The sequence below is a fragment of the Scyliorhinus canicula genome, chromosome 13, assembly GCF_902713615.1.
Source record: "Scyliorhinus canicula chromosome 13, sScyCan1.1, whole genome shotgun sequence".
Taxonomy (NCBI): Eukaryota; Metazoa; Chordata; class Chondrichthyes; order Carcharhiniformes; family Scyliorhinidae; genus Scyliorhinus; species Scyliorhinus canicula.
Genome location: NC_052158.1, coordinates 34,332,553 through 34,356,769, shown reverse-complemented (window position 1 = coordinate 34,356,769; position 24,217 = coordinate 34,332,553). Strand labels below are relative to the sequence as shown.

The following is a 24,217-nucleotide window of genomic DNA, read 5'->3' as shown; positions in this document are numbered from 1 at the left end:
TCCTGCCTCGATATTCCTCCTTCTTGCAAGCAGCTGCTGAAAACCTGCCTCCTTGAGCGAGCGTTTGGTCCTTGGACGTCATGGTTTCTTCTCCTTCAGTGGTTTGGTATCAAAGCTCATCTGATAATGTTCCAGTAAAGGCCACTGGGTGTTTCACCCTGATAATGGTGCTATATAAATTCAGGTTGTGGTTGTTAATGGACAGTAAGTGTACGTAGGAACATGGAAGATGAGAGCAGGAGGAGGCCATTCGGCCCAGCAAACCCGCTCCGCCATTCAGTATGATCACATCTGATTCTATATCTCAATGCCACACTTCTGCTCTCTCCCCAAGCCCCTTTGATGCCTTTAGAATCTAGAAATCTATTTCCTTCTCAAAGATATTCAGTGACTTGGCACCACAGCCTTGTGTGGTAGAGAATTGCACAGGTTCACCACCCTCCGAGTGAAGAAATGTCTCCTCATCTCTGTATTAATTGGCCTGCCCTGTATCCCGAGAGTGAAACCCTATGTCATGTGGATACCCGATGCATTTGACTAGCCCTGTTTTATACCCTCTTTCTCCTTTTTTTTAGGGTAAACTCGGAGTGCCTGGTCTACCTGGTTACCCCGGACGCCAGGGCCCCAAGGTAAGAAGGATAAAGCTGATGACTCTGGTCCAGGTCGGAGTTACACAAACACTTAACAATATTCAGTCGGTTTATTTGATGTGTAATTTTTCTCTGCCTGAATGCTTCCAAGTATTTCCTGTCCCTGTGTGTCTAACGGGAGGCATGTGTATGTGCCTCTGTTCGTATTTGTTTTGGGTGTGGCTACGTGCCTTTGTGCGTGGGTTGTGTGTCCACACGCACATGCGCAGGTTGGCACTTGACCTGTGAGCCACAAGGTCACAGGATGAGACCCAATCCACGGATATAATGTGGGCTGATACTTAGTATATTACTGAGGGAGTGTTGTACTCCTGGAGCGAGATGTAACCGGCGTGCCCCATCTGTCCCCTCAGGTTTATATAACAGATCTCTTCACCACCATTTTAAAGAAGATAAGGGGAGCTCTCCCCAGTGCCTTGGCCAGTGCTCCTCAATTATCATCAGAGTTAAAAAATAAATTCAATCTGGCAATTATCCTGGTACACTTTCTGGGATCTTGTTGTGTGCCAATCGGCTGCCACATTTCCTGCAACAGTGACTACACTTCACAAAGTGCTTTGGGGAATCCTGAGGTCGCAAGTTGTAAGACGCAAGTTATTTCAAGTGTGCATGATTATAATCACTGGATTTGTGCATCTTTAAAAAAAAAAATATATATATATATATATATATTCCTTGATGGGCTGTGGGTGTCATTGAAGGGACAAGCATTTGTTCCCCATCCATAATTGCCCTTGAACTGAATGGTTTGCTCGGCCACTTCAGAGACAATGCTCCGAATGCCAGGAACCACATGCCGAAACGCATTTGCTCTGGAACTTTATTCCCATTTAGTTAACTCTGGCCCTCTGTTTTCTGCCAGCCAGCCAATCTTCAATTCAGGCTAATATGTAATGACAATTAATGATGGTTGTCATGGTTGCCATGACTGACGCTGCTTTTATATTCCAGATTTATTCATTGAATTAAACATTCTGCCAGTCGCAAAATTCCCTGTGCCCCCAAAGCATTAGCGTTAGCTTCTGGATTACACGTCCAGTGCGTGCCTGGCACCTATACCTGTGCCTATGTTTGTTCCCTTGCCAAGCCTGTGAGCATTTATCTAGTCCTGCCCTTATGAAATCAATTAATTGAGCCCTGACTACACAGCTCCCACAACATTCAACAAGTTTCACATCATCCAAGACATAGCAGCTCATCCACCATCTTCAACATTCACTTCCTCCACCACGGTGAGATTCCCCACAACCCCGACCCCCCAGTCAATTACAATGAAAAGCTATCAGCTGGGGAGTTAATCTCAACAGCCCGCACAGGATGTTTCCCACTATATTGGGAAGCTCTCCACTCCACCATTCCCCTCCCGCAGCTGGTGCGCCTGGTCCGGGATTTTGGTAACGCCTCACCATCGGCTCCGTCTAATTGTCTGCTCTTTTTCCAGGGTTCCCTTGGTTTCCCTGGATTCCCCGGAATGAACGGCGAGAAAGGTGCTCGGGTAAGTTCCGGAAGAAGCTCTTACGTCGGGAACCACAGCTACAAGCTATTTGATGCCCTTCTGCTAATGAGGAACCACCATGTTCAGTAATTGGAGTCTCATCAAATGTCTGTGTTTGTTTCCCTTTATCGCTCACTCTCTCTCTCTCGCTTCCTCTCGCCTCCTCCCTCTCTCTCACTCCCTCTCTCTCTTCCTTTCTCTCTCCCTCCTCTCTGTCTCTCGCCTCCTCTCTCTCCCGGTCTGTCTCTGTCTCCTCTCTCCATCTCTATCACTCTGTCACTCCCTCTCCGTCTGTGTGAGTCTCTCTCTCTCTCTCTCTCTCTCTGTTTCCCATCTCCCCCTCTCTTTCTTGCTTCTCTCTCTCTCTCCCTCTGTATCTTTAAAATGCCTCTATCTTTCTCATCTAACCTTGTCTCCTACCTTTTTCCATCCCAAAATCTCTCTACCCCCCTTGCTGCTCTCCCCTTTTCCCTCCATCTTTGTCCTCCATCTTATTCCTCACAGGGTTTGCAAGGCAAGCTGGGTCAGAGAGGACAGCGCGGACCTACGGTACGTAACCTTCACACCTCTAGAAGAATTTGAATGCGAATCCTTGGCAATATAGTTAGTGTAAAGTAAATAATCTCAGAGTGTAACTGAGGTGAATGAGACTCTGAGACAGTGTAAGAGATAACTGGGGAGTGGGAGTGTGACTCGGAGTAGGTGTGGTTACTACAACCGCACACCCACATCCGACTGTATGTGGCCAAGATTCAGGCGGAAACTGACGGGATACTAACTTTGGCTTTTTCTTCAAGGGTCCACGTGGTCAACGAGGACCAAGAGGAGCCACAGGAAAACCAGGGGCAAAGGTGAGTTTTTAGACAATGGGGGCAAAAAGGGGAAAGTGGAGACCACAAAGAAGGAGAGCTGGATATCAGCCCATCATTCAGGGCATTTTCATAATGATGGGTATAGTGTAGAAACAGCAAGGTGAACTGACTTATAACTGAGAGTTTTATTCTGAGAGAGTGTGTGTGAGACAATGTATTATAATTGAGTTTTATATTGTGTGTCTGTGACAGAGAGAGTGTTATAACTGAGAGATTTCTTAATGATGGGTATTGTGTAGCAAAAAGCAAGGTAAACCTGAGTTACAACTGAGAGTTTGATGCAGAGTGTGAGTGTGTGAGACAGCGTTACAACTGAGGGCTTTATACTGAGGGAGTGTGTGTGACAGGGAGAGTTTTATACTGAGGGCATTTGTATGACAGAGTCTGTTATAACTGAGTTTTATACTCAGACTGTGTGTGTGACGGAGATAGTGCTGTAACTGAGAGTTTCAGACTGAATATGTGTGTGACGTGATACAACAGAGCTTTATACTGAGGGGCTGTCTGTGACAGTGAGAGCGTTATAACTGAACGTTTTATACTGAAGGACTGTTATAACTGAGAGATTTATACTGAGGGTTTGTCTGCACAGAGTGTGTTATATGGAGAATTTTAGTTAGAGGGTATGTGTTTAACAGAGAGAGTATTATAGCTGAGAGTTTTATTCTGAGAGTGTGTTTGAGAGAGAGAGTGCTGTAACTGAGAGTTTCATACTGAGGGTGTGTGTGTGAGATAGAGAGAGTGTTATATTATGATCCTGGACAAGACCCCAACAGTGACTAGGATACTGGACAAAAACCACAATATTATATTTTAATTGTGTAAGACTGTGAAGAAAGGATACCTGGCTCCAGGAGTGATTTCACAAAGTAATAGAGATATGGGCCGGGATTCTCCCCTAACCGGCGGGTCGGGGGGGGGACCCCGGCGTGTAGGAGTGGCGTGAACCACTCCGGCGTCGGGCCGCCCCAAAGGTGCGGAATTCTCTGCACCTTTAGGGGCCAAGCCCTCATATTGAGGGGCAGGCCCGCGCCGGAATGGTTTCCACTCCGCCGGCTGGCGTGAACAGCCTTTGGCGCCACGCCAGCCGCCCCGGACTTCGAAAGGACTTCGGCCGGCGTACGTCCGCGTATGCGCCGGAGCGTCAGCAGCTGCTGACGTCATACCGGCGTAGGGGAGGGGGTCTCATCTGCCTCCGCCATGGTGAAGGCCATGGCGGTGGTGGAAGAAAAAGTGCCCCCACGGCACAGGCCCGGCCGCCGATCGGTGGGCCCCGATCGTGGGCCAGGCCACCGTGGGGGCACCCCCAGGGTCAGATTGCCCCGTGCCCCCCCCCCCCCCCAGTACCCCGGAGCCCACCCGCGTCGCCAATCCCGCCGGTCAGATAGGTGCTTTAAACCACGCCGGCGGGAGAGGCCTGTCAGCCACGGGACTTCAGCCCATCGCGGGCCTGGAGAATTGCCGCAGGGGGCCCACTGATCGGCGCAGGGGGCCCGGCGAGTGGCGCGGCACGATTCCCGCCCCCGCTGAATTTCGGGGGCGGAGAATTCGGGACACGGGGGAGTCGGAGAATTCTGCCCATGGTATATTAAAACAAACTTTATTACTAACACAGTATTAAAATTTAGCTTACAATTACCTCTTAAACAATATTAATCAATACAGTAAATACAGTAACCCTAAACTGCTATCTTTATTTCCACTCAAACATCAAAAAAACCTTCTCCACTCTCAATTCTCTGTTAAAATAGAGTTAGCCCTCAGAACTACCTGATTTGCAGAGATTTCTTTGGGAAAATTAGATCTTTTGATATTGCTTTAAATAAAAGACCTGAAACCTGTCAGAACCATGTGGAAATTGGTTGTCATTCTCCAGAGGCTGCTTCTCAGTTTCATGTCAAACTCAGCTAGCACTGCTTTTCTGCAAAATATCCTGATACCTTGGCTCCTCCCAGTAATGACATCATATTAACAAGCTAAAAACGAATTGACCACAGGGAATCCCTTAATCCAAGTAACATTCATTAGCCCAAGCTTTTCCGATGCTTTAATCTCACCACCCCGGTACCAAAACCTTTCAACCGAGGATTCTTTAAAAACACTACTAACCCAGGCATTTATTTCTTAGTACCAAATACCTGTAACACACCTGAAATTCCTACATGCATCATACCCCCCTCCTTAAAAGTAACAGTAACGTCATTTGAAGCCTACTTGTGACAATAAGCGATTTTCATTTCATTTCATGTTTTTTTTCAAATGAACCAACAATATAAAAAGATAGCTTCATTTTCCCAACGCTTTTTAACTCTCAACATTTCTCATTACTAAATGCAACTAATACTCTATAACGTATATTTCGTATTATATTTAAACTTGCAAACTTAAACATGAATGTAGTCCATTTCAGCCTTACATTTCCACCTTTGAACGTTCTAGTTTCTCATTTCAAAGTCATCATAAAGCATCAGCAATCATGATGTCTCTTCCTTCTACATGTATCATTTTTACGTTAGATGATTGTAACAATAAACTCCATCTAAACAGTCTTTCATTTCAATCCTTAACCTTTTCCAAAAACACTAATAAATTATGGTCTGTATATCCAATTGTCTCCGATGAATTGTTAGCAACATAAATGTCAAAATGTTGCAAAGCCAATACCAACTGATGTCTCTTTTACGATAGTCAAATTATTTTTTGGATGAATATTTAATTTCCAAGAAAAATAATGAGCAGGCTTTTGATTCTTTTGTTGTTGTCCTGCAATAGTACAGCACCAATCAACCAGCACTTACATCAATTGCTACCTTAAATTGCTTGACATAATTAGGTGTCACCAAAGCTGGTGTGGTAGATAACATAGTTTTCGGATCATCGAATGCTGATAGCCACTGAAATTTCCTGCGGTTTTTCAGAAGTTCAGTCAGTGGAACAACCACACTGCTAAAATTTGGCATAAATAACCAGTGGAAATCCCAGAACTTCCCTCCTCGTTGATGGTATTGGAAACTCCCCAATAGCTTTTGTTTTCACATTCCGTGGGACTATCTGACCATGTCCAATTGTATGGCCTAAGACTGTGACTTGAGCTTCCGCAAATTAATTTTTAGCCAAGTTTACCACCAATCCAGCCTCCTGTAATAATTCCTTTAAATGTTCCAAATACTTCTTCCACATTTGACTGACCGCCACCAAATTTTCAATGTACACTGCAGAATGGTTTAGTCCAGAAATTACCTTGTTGGTTAATCTTTGGAATGTTGCTGGTGTATTCTTCATTCAAAATGGCATAACTTTAATCTGATACAGACCTCAAGTTAAATCATCACCAGTCAACTCTCACCCTCAAAATGGAAAACAGCCTGTAGTCATCTGGGACTATGGCGACTTTACCCTTCCTTCTCTATCAAAATATCTTTTGAGCATATTAACGTGGCACACTCTTGAGTTTTTCTTCTACCTGGCATCCTTATCAAATAATTCACCTCACTCAATTAACCTTTAATTTGATAAGGCTCACCAAATCTCGCTTTTAATGGTTCAGCTATCATTGGTAACAACACTAATACCTTCTCCCCACTAACAAAACTCTGAATTTTTGATTTCTTAACCATCTCTCTTCATCACATGTTGTGACAATTTGAAATACTTTCTAGCCAACTCACCAGCCTTAGTTAATCTCGCCCTCAAGTTTGACACATAGTACAACAATGTAGTCTCCGAATGCTGATTCACCAACTTCTTTTTGATCAATTGTAGTAATCCTCTTACATCATTACCAAAAATCAATTTGAATGGATTGAATTTAGTCAATTCATTATGTGTATCCCTAATTGCCAATAGTACAAATGGAATTCCTTTATCCCATTTGTCTGGATAATCCTGATTTTTCACCCTCAACATGGTCTTTAAAGTTTGATGCCACCTTTCTAATGCTCCTTCTGATTCTGGATGATACGCTGTTGAGTTATATTAATTTATTCCTGAGCTATCCATAACATCCTTGAATAACTTCGACATAACTTCCTTGAATAACTTCAACATAAAAGTAGATCATGGAATTTCTTTGGGTAGTCAATTTATAGTGAAAAAATTGGCTAACTCCTCTACAACCCTCATAGCTGTAGTTTCTTCATGGAATGGCCTCTGAAATCTAGTAGACACATCTATTATGGTCAACAAATACTGATTCCCACTTTTTGTTCTTGTTAAGCATACCACACATTCAATTAGGATCGTAATAAAAGGTTCCTCAAATGCTGGAATGGATATTAAGGGTGCTGGTTTGATTACCGCTTGAGGTTTCCTCATTACCTTGCATGTGTGACATGTACGACAAAATTCCACTACATCCTTCTGCGGTCCAGGCCAATAAAAATGTTTTGTACTTTGGCTTGAGTTTTCTTTATTCCCAAATGACCCCCTCTGGAACTTCATGGAACCACTTGCAAAACTTCTTTTCTATAATGCACCAATACCACTTGATGAACTTCTACCCATTTCTCATCTGCTTGAATATATAACGGTCTCCACTTTCTCATTAATGCATTACTTTTCAATGTAATAACACTCTGGTATACACTCAGATTCTATTTCGGTATATGCTTTCTGATACAACTACTTTTTTTCTAAATATTTCTGCAGTAATTCAGCGAACTTTCTTGAACTAAGATATCCGCTTCCTCCACAACCTGCTCTTGTTCTTTCTCAAACATCTGATCAAACATGGTTTCCGACAATCGGTACTCCTCGAGTTCTCTTCCTCCTGTCTTAACCTGTGGCTTTGTGAGCTTGTTATCACACAATCAGGAAACGCTCCAGAATATGTTTTTTTCTGCACCTCAGTTGTTTGACGTTCCACTGGCTTTTCAACCACAGTAGGCATCACTCCCACCTGTGATCTAACTATATCATTTCCCAGGATAAATTATACCCTTGGAAAAGGTAATTTTTATATTACTTCTACCACCATTGCACCACTTTTCACTAGACTCTAACCTTACCTTGTATGGCGCAATTCTACTCCTCTCACCACTAATTTCACATATTATCACCTTTTCTGGAAATAGGCATTCTGAACTACATATCTCCTTGTATCTCTCACCATTAAAGACTGACTTGCTCCTGTATCCCTTAACATCTTAATCTCCTGAGCAGCACGGTTGCACAGTGGTTAGCACTGCTGCCTCATGGCACCGAGGACCCCGGTTCAATCCTGGCCCCAGATCACTGTTCATGTGGAGTTTGCACATTCTCCCTGTCTCACACCCACAATCCAAAGATGTGCAAGGTTGGTGGACTGGCCACGCAACATTGCTCTTTAATGTGAAAAATAAATTGGGTACTAAAATCTTAATCTCCTTACCTTCTCCACCTTGTATACATAGTAAACCTTACCTCCACAAATAAAATCTTTAAAAAGGTCTGGTAGCTGGTTATCCACCAACCTTTGACTAGGCTGTACACTCTGTTGCACCTCTTTCACTGGGACAATGTTTTTTTTCTCCCACTTTAATAAACCCCACTGGCTTATTTATCCTATTTTACTGAGTCTGTCTTCCCAGTACTTTCCTTAAGCCACCAACACGGCAACTTTACATGTCCATCTTTATTACCATGAAAACACTTAGGTTTTCTTATGTCTCTGCCATTATCATAAGTTTCCTTTTTACTCTGAGGCACACTCTCGTTAACAACACCAACTAAACCTTTGCATTAATGACCTGTGAACTTTTAATTTTCCCAGTTTCTAGACTTCACTGATTGAAATTGATGTTGAAAACCAAACTTTGCTTTATGAACCAATTCAAAATCATTGGCCATTTCTGCTGCCTTTAACTTCATCTTTTAAGTTCATACTCTCTTTGCAATGCCAGTTTCTGAAGTTCAAATTCTCTCCCTCTTTCCTTATAGCTTTTTTCCTTTGCTAATCTTTCCATTTCCACCTCCATCTTTCTCCTTTCCATTTTCTTTTGGAAGCCTCTCTTTCTCCTTTGCTTCACATTGCCAATCTCGAATGTTCCTTTGCTTCTATCTTCAATTTCTTCATTTCTATTTGCAATTGAATTCCAGCTAATCCTAATGATTCAGGCTGTGTCTGTGGCAAATTTAAATATTGAGGTATGGCTTATATTATCTCTACCTTCCTCACCCCTTTAGATGAGGTAAACTGCAGCTTCTCCGTCCTACCCAAAAGTTTTGCTTTAGTCTCTCTTTGTAAACCATCCCGAGTAATCACTCTTCCACCCAAAAAATGTTTGCAACTGGAAGAGCCATGTCTAGTCAGTCTCTATGTAGATTTCAAAAGCTAAAAGAATGTAATAATTCCACATACACTCTCTGTCTTGAAGTTCAATAACTTCAGAGGAGGCAATGGCATAGTAGTATTGTCACTGGACTAATAATCCAGAGATGCTCTGGGGACATGGATTCGAATTACGCCAGGGCAAATGGTGGAACTTTAATTCAATAAAAAAATCTGGAATTAAAAGTCTAATGATGGCCATAAAACCATTGTCAATTGTTGTTAAAAACCCATCTGGTTCACTAATGCCCTTGAGGGAAGATAATCTGTCATCTTTACCTGGTCTGGCTAACATGTGACTCCAGACCCACAGCAATGTGGTTGACATCTTAAATGCCCTCGGGGTTGGGCAACAAATGTCCACTTCCCATGAACAAAAAAAAACAAGCCAAACCAGGAATTATATTTAGATCCCGGACAAGCCCCTAATTTTATTACGATCCCAGACGAGACACCAACAGTGGCCAGGATACTGGACCGAAACCCCGATATTTTGGTTTATTTTGAGACTGCGCGGAAAGAATGACTAGTTTCAGGACCGATTGCATGAAAAAAAGCGCTTTGGTATTTCTAAAATAAAACTCATGAATACAAAATTAAACTTTTAACTTCACACTCAAAAAGAACAACTAACAATTTGCCATTAAACAACAAGAAAAGAAACACAGATTTGTTAATCCACCTTAAAATTAGCATGGCATAGAGTAATACTTACGGTACAGAATAGACTCTGGCTCTGATTAAAACCACTTCAGACTCTGGCTGAATATATTCAAATAACTGCGGCAACTGCGTTGTTTTAGCCTTTTCCTTGTTTTCAAAAAAGACTGCCCTGCTATTAAAATATTATTACTCTTGTTTTTAAACTCCTCTATTGTGAAAGATAACTGGGGTGCGATTCTCCCATCGGGAGACTAAGTGCCGACACCGGAGTGAAAACCGGAGTGTTTCACTTCGGCGTCGGAGGCCAGACCCCTTTTGAGCGCCCCCCCGGTGCTGGATCCCCCCTCCCCCCACCACAGCCCCCCCAGCATTCCCACGCTGTTCACGCCAGCAGCGACCAGGTGTGGTTGACGCCGGCGGGAACACGTCGCATTGGGAAGGCCGCTCGGCCCACCTGGGCCGGAGAATCACCACTCGCCCGTTACAAACGGCGAGCGCCGATTCTCTGAGCGGCCAGCCGTAAATCACGGTGCGCCGGTTTGTGGGGGGTGAGAGAATCGGGTGCCGGAGCGGCGTGGCGGGACTCGCCCGGCGCCCCCGCGATTCTCCCACCCGGCGTGGGGGGGGGGGGGAGAATTGAGCCCTTGCTTTTTCTTGTGGTTTCAAGAAAAACAAGGATTGCCTGATCAGAGATTAGACTTCACTTCCAAAAACTTTTCTCCAAAACCACTGTCTCTCTAACAACTGTCTCCAAAACTATCTTTCCACAGCTTCTCGAAATATCTCTCTGCCTTCCTTGGCTCTATGCAGCAGTGACCTCATCTCCCCAAGGAGGAAAACAAATTATCTTCGCAGGCTGCAAAAGCACATTAACTCCCCAGGGACCTGTCCAATCAAATCACAGTCCATAAACCTAGAGAGAAAAACACATTCCTTCATTAATTTCATCTTCCGTTCCCTAGAAGCAAAACAAAATGTTTTTTTAAAGCATACCTCAGGCTTTTAATTCTTTACTTGTCCCATTATTTAGAAGTCAATATTCCAAAAATCTTCCATGGTCACACAACTGAGAGTATTATATTTAGGGTGTGTGACAGAGAGAGTGTTATAGTTGAGAAATTCATACTGAGGATCTGAGTGTGACAGAAAGAGTGTTATCATAGAATCCCTATGGTGCCAAAGGAAGGCAGTTGGCCCATCAAGTCTGCACCAATCCACTCTTCCCAACACCCTTGGCTAACCTATATATCGCTGAACACTAAAGGGCATTTTAGCATGGTCAATCCACCTAACCACATCTTTGGACTGTGGGAGGATGGAGGAAATCCACCCAGACACGGGGAGAATGTGCAAATTCCAGTCACCCAAGGCTGGAGCTGAGCACGTATCCCTGGCACTTTGAGGCAGCAGTGCTAATCACTGTGCCACCATGCCGCCCACTCTCAGTTATAACTGAGGATTTAATAGTGAGGATGTTTGCGTGATAGAGAGAATGTACAACTGAGAGTTTTATACTGAGGGTGTGTGAGACAGAGAGCGTGTTATAACTGAGAGTTTTATACTGAGGGTGTGTGAGACAGAGAGAGTGTTATAACTGAGAGTTTTATACTGAGGGTGTGTGAGACAGAGAGAGTGTTATAACTGAGAGTTTTATACTGAGGGTGTGAGACAGAGAGAGTGTTATAACTGAGAGTTTTATACTGAGGGTGTGTGAGACAGAGAGCGTGTCATAACTGAGAGTTTTATACTGAGGGTGAGTTTTCCCCGCCTGAGACAGCACTTAGGAAAAACACAAAATTCTGCCTGGTGTTTGTGGCATGGGGGTGGGTGGGTGATGTGGGGGGTGGGGCGAGGGGTGGTTCGTGTGTGGGGGCTGGTCGGTGTGTGTTGGGGCTGGTCGGTGTGTGTGGGGGAAGGGCTGGGTGTTCTGGGAAGGGACTGTGTGGTGTCGGGAGGGGGGCTGGGAATTGAGCAGGGGTGAACGGCTGGGTGGTATGGGGGTGGTGCTGGGTGGTATGGGTGTGGTGTTGGGTGTTGAGGGGGGAGTGAAGGGCTGGGTGGTATGGGTGTGGTGCTGGGTGTTGAGGGGGGAGTGAAGGGCTGGGTAGTATGGGGGTGGTGCTGGGTGTTGAGGGGGGTTGAAGGGCTGGGAGGTGTGGGGGGGAGGGGGGGGGGCTGGGTTGTGTGGGGTGTGCAGGAAGTGCGGGGAGCAGGATGTTTTTCCGGAGCTGTCAAGTGTCTGCAAGGCCGTAGTGAAGGTTCTGAGGAAAAACCTTGGGTGCGATAAAGTTCGTTGGACAGCACATTTACAGGGATAATTACCGGCACCCGCAGTGCCATGAAAGACCCTGCTGTTCAACGCCACTTTGCCGTTTTGCCTTGGCGAGGAACTCCCCATTGAAGCCACACTTTAAGTAATTTGCTGCACAGCTCACCAATGCAGGAAATCTGACTACTCACGGACCGAGGCACAATTTTAAAAGGCAGCCCCAATCTTTCTATCCCCCACCTCCGCTACCCTGGCACCGCAGCTTCAGAATCCCCGATCTTCTCTAACTTCTCTCTTCCAGGGACCGCAAGCCTCCCCCTCTTACCCCATCTCTTGTGTCAAGGCCCCACCCCGAGCCTGACCTCTGGCACTGCCTTCCAGGCACCCTGCCAATTCCCCATCAGCCTCACGGTGCTAAGGTGCCCAGTTGCAAAGGAGAGTGCCTCATTACCAACCTGCCCTGTCCCCGACCACCCAGAGGCCTCATCTCCCCAGCGAGACTCTTTCTCCTCCCCCCCCCGCCCCCCCCCAAACCCCGAGGTGCCACCACGACTGGTTCATGACTTTGTGAACCAGTACCTGGTGGCTCCCGGTTGAGGCCTCACTGGCAAGGCCGGTGAATCCCAGGCCCCAGGTGAGTGGGCCGAGCGCATACTTAAATCAACCTAATGGCTCATTTAAATATACCCACCTGGGACTCGCCCTGCAAGCGTGACCCTGATTGTGTCGCGCCACGGGATTCCCTTTCGAGCGTCGCGAATCTCTATGCAGGCCTCGCGAGATTCAGCGGCCCACGCCCTGACGCCAGATCGTGCAGCACGAGGCTGCTGAATGTCACCCCATGGCTCAGTAGGATGCTGCACATTCACACTGTGTCAAGAAGCAATGTAACCTATTCTTATTTTATTTCTCACTAACAGGGAGGTTCGGGAACTGACGGGCCTCCAGGTCCTTCTGGCGAACGGGTGAGTATGTTTCGAATGTATCAAACTGTTCAATTTGCCATTTTCTTTGTTTTCAAGAAGAATTTCCCCGGTTTTTGGGGATTGCAGCTTTACAAAATAAAGCTGGCGCGACATTGTGGGATTTCATTCCCATTCCTAATCCACCTGACCTGCCCATCTTTGGAATGTGGGAAGAAACCGGAGCACCCGGAGGAAACCCACACAGAGACGGGGGGAAAGTGCAAACTCCGCACAGACAGTGACCCAAGCCGGGAATCGAACCTGGGACCCTGGAGCTGTCTTCGCAAAAGGCCTCCTTCTGCACTGTAGATTCTGTGATCGTAAAAATCTACTGGTATTTTTTGAGGCTGTAACTGGTAGAATAGATAAGAGAGTACCAGTGGATATGTGAATTTGTCTTTCAGAAAGTTTTTAATAAGTCTCTTTTAAGAGGTTAGTGGGAAGAATTAAAGCTAATGGGTTGGAGCTAATGTATTGGCATGGATCTAGAATTGGTTGACAGACAGGGAAAGAGAGTGGGAACAATGGGTCTTTTTCTGATGGGCAGTCAGTGACTAGTGAGAACCACAGGAATCAATGCTTAGGCCTCCTTCTGTTCACAATATATATACAAATGACCTGGATGAGGGAACCAAATGTAACATTTCCAAATTTGCAGAATTGTGAGTGGTGAGGCGGATGCAGGGAGGCTTCAAGGTGATTTAGACAAGTTTAGTGAGTGGGCAAACACATGGCAGACGCAGTCCAATAGAACATAGAACAGTACAGCACAGAACAGGCCCTTCGGCCCTCGATGTTCTGCCGAGCAATGATCACCCTACTCAAACCCACGTATCCACCCTATACCCGTAACCCAACAACCCCCCTTTAACCTTACTTTTAGGACACTACGGGCAATTTAGCATGGCCAACCCACCTAACCCGCACATCTTTGGACTGTGGGAGGAAACCGGAGCACCCGGAGGAAACCCACGGACACACGGGGAGGACGTGCAGACTCCGCACAGACAGTGACCCAGCCGGGAACCGAACCTGGGACCCTGGAGCTGTGAAGCATTTATGCTAACCACCATGCTACCGTGCTGCCGACTTAGGTGTGAGCTACCCACTTAGGTGTGAAAAACAGGAAGGAAGAGCATTGTTATATATTGGGAAATGTGGATGTACAAAGCGATCTGGGTGCCCCTGTAAACCAGTCAATGAAAGTAGAGAGGCAGTGCAACAAGTAAATGGGGCTGGGTTAGCACAGGGCTAAAGAGCTGGCTTTTAAAGCAGACCAAGGCAGGCCAGCTGCATGGTTCAATGCCGGAAAATGGCAACTAGGGGCTTTTCACAGTAACTTCATTTGAAGCCTACTTGTGACAATAAGCGATTTTCATTTTCATTTCATTTCATTTCAATTAGGATGGAAAATGTATGTTGTCCTTCATTGGGAGAGGATTTGAGTTCAGAATTAGGGATATCTTACAACAGATATACAGGGCTTTGGTGAGACCACACCTGGAATATTGAGTGCAGTTTTGGTCTCCCTAAGAAAGGATTTACTTGCCACAATGGACTGCAGAGGTTCACTCGGCTGATACCAGGGTTGAAGGGACTGTCCTATGAGGAGAGGTTGGTTCATGTGGGCCAGTATTCACTAGAGGGGTTCTGATTGAAACGTATAAAATTCTAACAGGGCTGTACAGACCAGATGCAGGGAGGACGTTTTTCCCTGGTTGGGGAATCTAGGACCAGGAGACGCAGTCTCAGGATACAGGGGAGACCATTCAGGACTGAGACAAGGAAAAGTTTCTTCAGAGGGTGGAATTCTCTATCACAGGAGGCTGTGCAGGCCAAGTCACTGAATGTGTTCAAGAAAGAGACTGATAATGTTTTAGATTTTAACGGCATCAACGGATATGGGGAGAAAGCGGGAATATGAAATGAAAAATGAAATGAAAATCGCTTATTATCACAAGTAGGCTTCAAATGAAGTTACTGTGAAAAGCCCCTAGTGGCCACATTCCGGCACCTGTTCGGGGAGGCTGGTATGGGAATTGAACCGTGCTGCTGGCCTGCCTTGGTCTGCTTTAAAAGCCAGCGATTTAGCCCAGTGTGCTAAAGAATATGGCATTGAGATAGAGGATCAGCCGCAATCCTATTGAATGGCGTAGCAGACCCGAAAGGCCGAATGGCCTACTCCTATCCCTAGTTTCAATGTTTCCCTACGGGAATAGGGCAGTTGGTTCCCGTGGAAGTGGGCCTAATCTGCGAACAAGGCCTGTCTACTTTACTGAAGATTGTGATGACCTTCAGCAGACGCACTGATTCTTTTAACACTGGAGATATCCCATCACCCCATAACGCCCCCCTCCCCCCCTACACACACACATACAATGCTAACCAGCTGCCCTATTCCACACTATCTGGCCTGGGTACCCATTTATATTGACACTCCCCTCACCCTCTGTGGCAAACCGTGATACAGTGGGGTAGGATGAGGGCTTCAGCTAATGGGCAGCCCTGGACTGGATTGCCACCAAAACGGTAAGCCTTTGATTTTCCGGGACTGCTCCGAGACAAGACGGGGCTGACGTCTACCCAACCAAAGCTCCACTGACATCACCACCCACCCACCCACCCACAACCATCAGCTGCCAGCCCAGAATGGCCAAGGTCGACAAGTAAACCTTGATTTTCATGCGGACTTTAAGATCTGAACACACTAGCTCACTCATTGTTTTTCATTTCTATCCATGAGTTTGACGGTTTGCAATCCTGTTCTGTGAGATTGGAGCTTAACTTGCCCGTGGTGTTTGTGAGTTAGTGGGTTACACCTCATGAACGCTTTAATGATGACTATTAGGTACAGGGGCTCAGAGTTCTCAGGTGGCTCCCCCCGCAGCGTTAGCAATTAGCGACCCACTCTTTTGTGCAGTTAGAAAGTGGGCATGTTCTGATCAAATCCACTCTCTGCATTATTTTAATTTACCAATGTCCCTTTTCTTTACAACGCAGGGTCTTCCAGGGCCTCAAGGATCAACGGGCTTTGCAGGACCAAAGGGACCACCTGTAAGTACATTCCTACTCCTACTCTTTATATCCCGAGGGAACAGCCCATTTCAGAGAGCTGATTTCATGGACAAGAGAATTTAGAGATACGCAGAAACACATACTCACACACCCATGTGCGGACCTAAACACACTCCGGTGATATATCTGTAATAGACACACTGGGGTGATATTCCCCTGTGATATATCTGTAATAGACACACTGGGGTGATATTCCCCAGTGAGATCTCTGTAATAGACACACTAGGCTGATATTCCCTGTGATATATCTGTAATAGACACGCTGGGGTGATATTCCCCTGTAAGATATCTGCAATAGACACACGAGGGTGATATTCCCCAGTGTGATATCTGTAATAGGCACACTGGGGTGATATTCCCCTGTGAGATATCTGTAATAGACACTGGGGTGATATTCCCAAGTGAGATATCTGTAATAGACACATTAGGATGATATTCCCGTGAGATATCTGTAATAGACACACTAGGGTAATATTCCCCAGTGTGATATCTGTAATAGACACACTAGCGTGATATTCCCTTGTGAGATATCTGTAATAGCCACACTGGGGTGATATTCCCCGGTGTGATATCTGTAATAGACACACTAGGGGTGATATTCCCCAGTGAGATATCTGTAATAGACACACGAGGGTGATATTCCCCTGTGAGATATCTGTAATAAACACACTAGGGGTGATATTCCCCAGTGTGATATCTGTAATAGACACACTAGGGGTGATATTCCCCAGAGAGATATCTGTAATAGACACACGAGGGTGATATTCCCCAGTGTGATATCTGTAATAGACACACTGGGGTGATATTCCCCAGTGAGATATCTGTAATAGACACATGAGGGTGATATTCCCCAGTGTGATATCTGTAATAGACACACTAGGGGTGATATTCCCCAGTGAGATATCTGTAATAGACACACAAGGGTGATATTCCCCAGTGTGATATCTGTAATAGACACACGAGGGTGATATTCCCCTGTGAGATATCTGTAATAGACACACTGGGCTGATATTCCCCAGTGTGATATCTGTAATAGACACACTGGGGTGATATTCCCCAGTGAGATATCTGTAATAGACACACTAGAGGTGATATTCCCCTGTGAGATATCTGTAATAGACACACAAGGGTGATATTCCCCAGTGTGATATCTGTAATAGACACACTGGGGTGATATTCCCCAGTGGGATATCTGTAATAGACACATGAGGGTGATATTCCCCTGTGAGATGTCTGTAATAGACACACTGGGCTGATATTCCCCAGTGTGATATCTGTAATAGACACACTAGCGTGATATTCCCCAGTGAGATATCTGTAATAGACACACTGGGGTGATATTCCCCTGTGAGATATCTGTAATCGACACACTGGGGTGATATTCCCCAGTGAGATATCTGTAATAGACATACTGGGCTGATATTCCCCAGTGAGATATCTGTAATAGACACACTGGGGTGATATTCCCCAGTGAGATATCTGTAATAGACATACTAGGGTGATATTCCCCAGAGAGATATCTGTATTAGACACACTGGGGTGATGTTCCCCAGTGTGATATCTGTAATAGACACACTGGGCTGATATTCCCCAGTGAGATATCTGTAATAGACACACTAGGCTGATATTCCCCAGTGTGATGTCTGTAATATACACACTAGGCTGATATTCCCTGTGAGATATTTGTAATAGACACACTGGTCTGTTATTCCCCAGTGTGATATCTGTAATAGACACACGAGGCTGATATTCCCTGTGAGATATTTGTAATAGACACACTGGGTTGACACTCCCTAGTGTGATATCTGTACTGGACACACTGGGGTAATATTCTCCAGTGACATATCTGTAATAGACACGCTGGGCCAGTACCTTCAGCGAAAGGTTAGTGCACAGTTGGCTTGCAGGTTGGCATTGGAACCTTTAAGAGTCTAATATGAGACCCATTGAGTTAACCTCTGCCTGCCTGCAAGCCTCCCACCTTGCGCAATACTCTTGTGTATCTTCATATAATATTAGCTGCAACCAAACGCAGTGATTAAAGGGTTGTAACAATGAGGTGGTGAATGTTAACTTTGTACTTTCCTGTTGCTAGGGACCACCAGGAAAGGATGGGCTCCCAGGACACCCTGGACAGAGAGGGGAAGTGGTAAGTGCCACCTTGCAGATGGGTTTTAAAGAAAGAAACTGCTCTCGTATGTGGTCGTCCATGACTCCAGGAACAATGGAAAACTTAATTTGGCAGTAGGAATAGGTTTTATTTGGGATGGTTAATGTACCAGAGGGATGGGTTTTGAAAGACAAATGAGGAATGTGGAAGAATGTGTTTGATTGCGGAATCCAGTGGCTCAGTGAGTAGCATCCCTGCCTCTGGGCCAGTTGTTCCAGGTTCGAGTCCTGCTTCAGGACTTAATGACCACGAAATGAACATTCATATTGTGGCTAAACAGGGTGATTATCAGCCTGTAAATACTTTCAATAGTCCTGGTGAAGAGTGGGAGGGTTTCTTGGTCAGTAATGCTGCAGGAAACAATGACAAACCACAGCATAATCATGGACTAATCCAATGGAAGGTCTATGGTCACTAACATGTCCTTGGGGCATGGGACTAGAAGGAGTGTTGAATAGCTTTTTCCCACAGTTGGGATTTTTCTATCTCCATGGCTCGCTCTTGCTAATATATCGGTTCCGGCTTGCAGGGTTTTCAAGGCAAGACTGGCCCTCCAGGACCACCAGGTGTAGTTGGACCTCAGGTGAGTTCAGTATTCCACTCTCTGCTCTCGCCCACTATTTACCAGCTACTATGTACTAATTGTAATGCTCTTTGATTACAGGGTTCCAGTGGTGAGTCAGGACCAATGGGTGAAAGGGGACATCCAGGACCTCCTGGGCCACCTGGGGAGCAAGGTCTATCAGGCCAATCTGGGAAGGAAGGCACTAAGGTAAGGGAATTAGCCATCTCAACTAGGCGTATAGCTTCTCTTCCATTGGTGTTGATGTGTTGGGATATTTGGCAGGTTTTCGCAGCTGCCTTGCCTCCATGTGGCTACCTGACTAGTGGGCTTCCTGCTTGAGAAACTGGGGCTCTCTGTCTGTTATTCACCTTGAGATGTGTCTGTTTTTCAGTTCACTGTTTTCGCTCTCCAATACACCACCGTACATCTGTGCAGGGTCCAGGACAATTACTGGGCATTACCTGGGCCTGTAACCATGCAGGATCTGGGCCTGTTATTGTGCAGGATCTGGGCTTGGTCCGGGCCTGTTACAGTGCAGGGTCCGGGCCTGTTGCCGTGCAGGGCCCATGCCTGTTGCCGTGCAGGGCCCGCGCCTGTTGCCGTGCAGGGCCCGCGCCTGTTGCCGTGCAGGGTCCGGGCCTGTTGCAGTGCAGGGTCCGGGCCTGTTGCAGTGCAGGGTCCGTGCCTGTTGCCGTGCAGGGCCCGCGCCTGTTGCCGTGCAGGGTCCGGGCCTGTTGCAGTGCAGGGTCCGGGCCTGTTGCAGTGCAGGGTCCGGGCCTGTTGCAGTGCAGGGTCCGTGCCTGTTGCCGTGCAGGGCCCGCGCCTGTTGCCACGCAGGGCCCGCGCCTGTTGCCGTGCAGGGCCCGTGCCTGTTGCCGTGCAGGGTCCGCGCCTGTTGCCGTGCAGGGTCCGCGCCTGTTGCCGTGCAGGGTCCGCGCCTGTTGCCGTGCAGGGTCCGCGCCTGTTGCCGTGCAGGGTCCGCGCCTGTTGCCGTGCAGGGTCCGCGCCTGTTGCCGTGCAGGGTCCGCGCCTGTTGCCGTGCAGGGTCCGCGCCTGTTGCCGTGCAGGGTCCGCGCCTGTTGCCGTGCAGCGTCCGCGCCTGTTGCTGGGAATAATATTGGCCTGTGACCATGCAGGATTCTGGCCTGTAACCTTGCAGTGTCTGGACCTGTAACCAAGCGAGGACGGAGTCTATTATTCAGCAGTGTCCGGACATGTTACCAGGTGGGCCACGTTACTGGATGGTGCTGGCCTGTTACCCTACAGGGATCGGTCCTGTTATCCGATGGGAACTGCACCGGTTGCCATGCAGGGGTTGGTCCTGTTCCCATGCAGGGTTTAATCCTGTTACCAGGCTGCTTCCGGGCCTGTTACCTGTCACATCCGGGCATCTGTGTCTGTTCTGGGCATGAAGGACTGAGTCTGTTATTGGTCAGTGTGTGGGTCTATTACGATGAAGGGTGTGGCTGATGTTACTGGTCAGGTTCCAGGCCTGTTATCAGGCAAGCACTGAGCTTGCTATTGACTGGGATCTGCGCCTGATACGTGGAAAAGGCTGAGCCTGGCACTGCGTGTAGTCCAGTCCTGTAACCAAGGACTTGACATCAACTGAGGCCAAGGTTATGCAGGCACATAGTGAGTGTTTTGGGTGGGGTTTCCTGAGTTCTCTGTGTGCCTGGGTTGACGAATGTAAAGTTTTGGTTTCTGTGCTTTTTGTTTTTCTCTTTATCCCCTCTCCCTCTCTCTCTTTCTCACATCATGTTCTCTCATTGCATCTCTTTCTCTATATCTCTTTCTCGCCCCTCTCTCCACTTGCTCATGTTAAGCTGTTAATTGTTCACAACATTGAATTATTTTGGTCCTAACTGAACGGAGTGTCCTCCTGTGTGTGAACTGTTGTTGAAACATTTTCTCTTTCCCCCCCCCCCACCCAGGGTGACCCTGGCCCTCCTGGACCCACAGGCAAAAACGGCCCCCCAGGTCTTCGAGGCTTCCCTGGTGAGACTGGATTGCCTGGAACAGCGGTAAGTAATTAAAGTGCGACACTCTGAGAATTAACAGATTAGGAATTAGGAATCAAACTGAATGGGAAGCAGAGGGGCTTTTATGCTAAGAGATGATGGATCATAGAGCCTTTGAATTCCTACAGTGCAGAAGAAGGCTATTTGGCCCATTGAGTCTGCACAGCCACTTTGAAATAACATTCTACCTGGACCCACTCCCCTGTAAATCAACCTAACCTGCACATGTTTGGACTGTGAGAGAAAACCGGAGCACCCGGAGAAAACCCACGCAGACATGGGAAGAACGTACAGACTTCACACTGACAGATACAAGGCCGGCATTGAACCTGGCGCTGTGAGGCAGCAGTGATAACCACTGTGCCAACATGCCGCCGATCAGTGTGACATTTGTTGATTCCAGGTGACAGGAATATAGTTCTGAAGAAAGTTTAGCAAATCGCTCTCAATCCCCCCAGATGACTCTGCACGTACCTGCTTTTGCCCAATTTTCCCACCCCATTCTCATGCTGCCTTCTGCTCCTGCACTGCCCCCCCCACTCTCGTGCCCCGCTGCCCCCGCTCTCACGCTACCTTGCGCTTACTCCCTCATCCTCTCACCCTCATCCTCTCGCCCTCATCCTCTCGCCCTCACCCTCTCGCCCTCACCCTCTCGCCCTCACCCTCTCGCCCTCACCCTCTCGCCCTCACCCTCTCGCCCTCACCCCTCTCGCCCTCACCCTCTCGCCCTCACCCTCTCGCCCTCACCCTCTCGCCCTCACCCTCTCGCCCTCACCCTCCCTCTCGCCCTCACCCTCCCTCTCGCCCTCGCCCTCACCCTCTCGCCCTCACCCTCTCGCCCTCACCCTCTCGCCCTCACCCTCTCGCCCTCACCCTCTCGCCCTCACCCTCTCGCCCTCACCCTCTCGCCCTCACCCTCTCGCCCTCACCCTCTCGCCCTCACCCTCTCGCCCTCACCCTCTCGCCCTCACCCTCTCTCCCTCACCCTCTCGCCCTCACCCTCTCGCCCTCACCCTCTCGCCCTCACCCTCTCGCCCTCACCCTCTCGCCCTCACCCTCTCGCCCTCTCCCTCTCGCTCTCGCCCTCTCGCCCTCTCCCTCTCGCTCTCGCCCTCTCGCCCTCTCGCTCTCGCCCTCTCCCTCTCGCCCTCTCCCTCTCGCCCTCTCGCTCTCGCCCTCTCGCTCTCGCCCTCTCCCTCTCGCCCTCTCGCCCTCGCCCTCTCGCCCTCGCCCTCTCACCCTCTGTCCCTCACCCTCTGTCCCTCACCCTCTGTCCCTCACCCTCTGTCCCTCACCCTCTGTCCCTCACCCTCTCTGTCCCTCACCCTCTCTGTCCCTCACCCTCTCTGTCCCTCACCCTCTCTGTCCCTCACCCTCTCTGTCCCTCACCCTCTCTGTCCCTCACCCTCTCTGTCCCTCACCCTCTCTGTCCCTCACCCTCTCTGTCCCTCACCCTCTCTGTCCCTCACCCTCTCTGTCCCCCACCCTCTGTCCCTCACTCTCTCTGTCCCTCACTCTCTCTGACCCTAACCCTCTGTCCCTCACTCTCTCTGTCCCTCACTCTCTCTGACCCTAACCCTCTCTTTCCCATCCCCCCTCCCTCCCTGCCCCGCTCTCTCCCTCTCCCTGCCCCGCTCTCTCCCTCTCCCTGCCCCGCTCTTTCCCTCTCCCTGCCCCGTTCTCGCCCTCTCGCTGCCCCGCTCTCGCCCTCTCCCTGCCCCGCTCTTACCCTCTCCCTGCCCCGTTCTCGCCCTCTCCCTGCCCCGCTCTCGCCCTCTCCCTGCCCCGCTCTTACCCTCTCCCTGCCCTGCTCTCGCCCACCCTGCCCTGCTCTCGCCATCTCCCTGCCCTGCTTTCACCCTCTCGTTGCCCCGCTCGCCCTCTCGTTGCCCCGCTCACCCCCCTCTCTCTCTCTCTCTCTCTCGTTGCCCCGCTTGCCCGCGCTCACTCTCTCCCTGTATCTCTCTATCTCTCTCTCGTTGCGCCCCTCTCTCTCTCTCTCTCGTTGCTCCGCCCCCCGTCTCTCTCTCTCTATTTCCTTTTCTTTCCCTCCCCCTCGTGGCCTGCTCCCACTCTCTTTCTTCCGCTCTCAGTCGCATGCCCTCTTCCCCTCTATTACTCCACTCTCTCCTCTCCCTTCCCTCTCTCTTCACCTCTCTCTTCCCCGCTCCCTCCACCTCTCTCTTCCCCGCTCTCTCCACCTCTCTCTCTTCCCCACTCCCTCCACCTCTCTCTTTCCCGCTCCCTCCACCTCTCGCTGCCTCTCTCCCCCTCACAATGATCCTCTTTCCCATTCGCTCACTTTCTCCCACTTGCTCGCTTCTCCCTCTTCTTTTAATCTCCCTCAATCTGTTCACCCTGTCTCCTCTCACCTGTAGACCTTGTCCCCGAGCCGCAAGCTTTATGTCACATATATCCTACAATCATCCTCGTAGAGGCAGAAGAGATATATCACCATATCCTACAATAACCCACATAGAGGCAGAAGAGATATATCACTATATCCTACAATAACCCACATAGAGGCAGAAGAGATATATCACCATATCCTACAATACCCCACATAGAGGCAATAGAGATATATCACCATATCCTACAACCTGATTATGTCACTGGGAGGGAGCAGGAAAGATCTCAATCTGAGACATCACCGACACAAATCCATTTTGGCTCTCTCACGAGATTTAGTTGTCAATGCGAGGTTTGTGCCCACGGCTAGTGTGGCCACTAGATCGCGGTCCAAGGCTTGTGATATGTTGGAAAGTGAGTTTTAATTGTTTCTTTCCTATTTCTCCACAGGGTGGATCCGGATTAAAAGGTGGTATGGGTCCTCCTGGGCCCCCTGGCCCTGCGGTAAGTATCTAGCCTCGTGCAATGGGGACGGGGGTGAATTGTTCAGTGAATTGTGGCCTGGTAAACATGCCTTAGAAAACAGCCTGGCATGTCAAACAAGGAGCGTGATGTTCCTGATCCTATCTCCCTCTCAGAGATGTGCCCGTGACACATCTATTCTGGGTCACAATTGAAGTGATTGTGTAGTTTTTCTTCGCCCTCCACCTTCATTCACAGCTGACTGATTTGAATTTACACACACAATTTCTGTCCACTCACTGCATTATGGTGGAGATATTGTTGTCGTTTTGATCATGGTTTTCTGTTTGCTGC

At 48.0% G+C, this 24,217-nt stretch overlaps 1 protein-coding gene across 1 annotated transcript in view; it reads left to right on the top strand.

Moving 5' to 3' along the window:
• Positions 1 to 24,217, top strand: part of LOC119975553 (collagen alpha-1(V) chain-like) — a 233,818-nt gene that overhangs the window by 157,251 nt on the left and 52,350 nt on the right. The window contains exons 25-35 of the mRNA XM_038815340.1: positions 576 to 629; positions 2,092 to 2,145; positions 2,650 to 2,694; positions 2,943 to 2,996; positions 13,177 to 13,221; positions 16,222 to 16,275; positions 18,392 to 18,445; positions 18,996 to 19,049; positions 19,131 to 19,238; positions 20,966 to 21,055; positions 23,852 to 23,905. Of these exons, the coding sequence (XP_038671268.1) occupies positions 576 to 629; positions 2,092 to 2,145; positions 2,650 to 2,694; positions 2,943 to 2,996; positions 13,177 to 13,221; positions 16,222 to 16,275; positions 18,392 to 18,445; positions 18,996 to 19,049; positions 19,131 to 19,238; positions 20,966 to 21,055; positions 23,852 to 23,905 (666 nt within the window). The remainder of the gene's footprint in view (positions 1 to 575; positions 630 to 2,091; positions 2,146 to 2,649; positions 2,695 to 2,942; positions 2,997 to 13,176; positions 13,222 to 16,221; positions 16,276 to 18,391; positions 18,446 to 18,995; positions 19,050 to 19,130; positions 19,239 to 20,965; positions 21,056 to 23,851; positions 23,906 to 24,217) is intronic.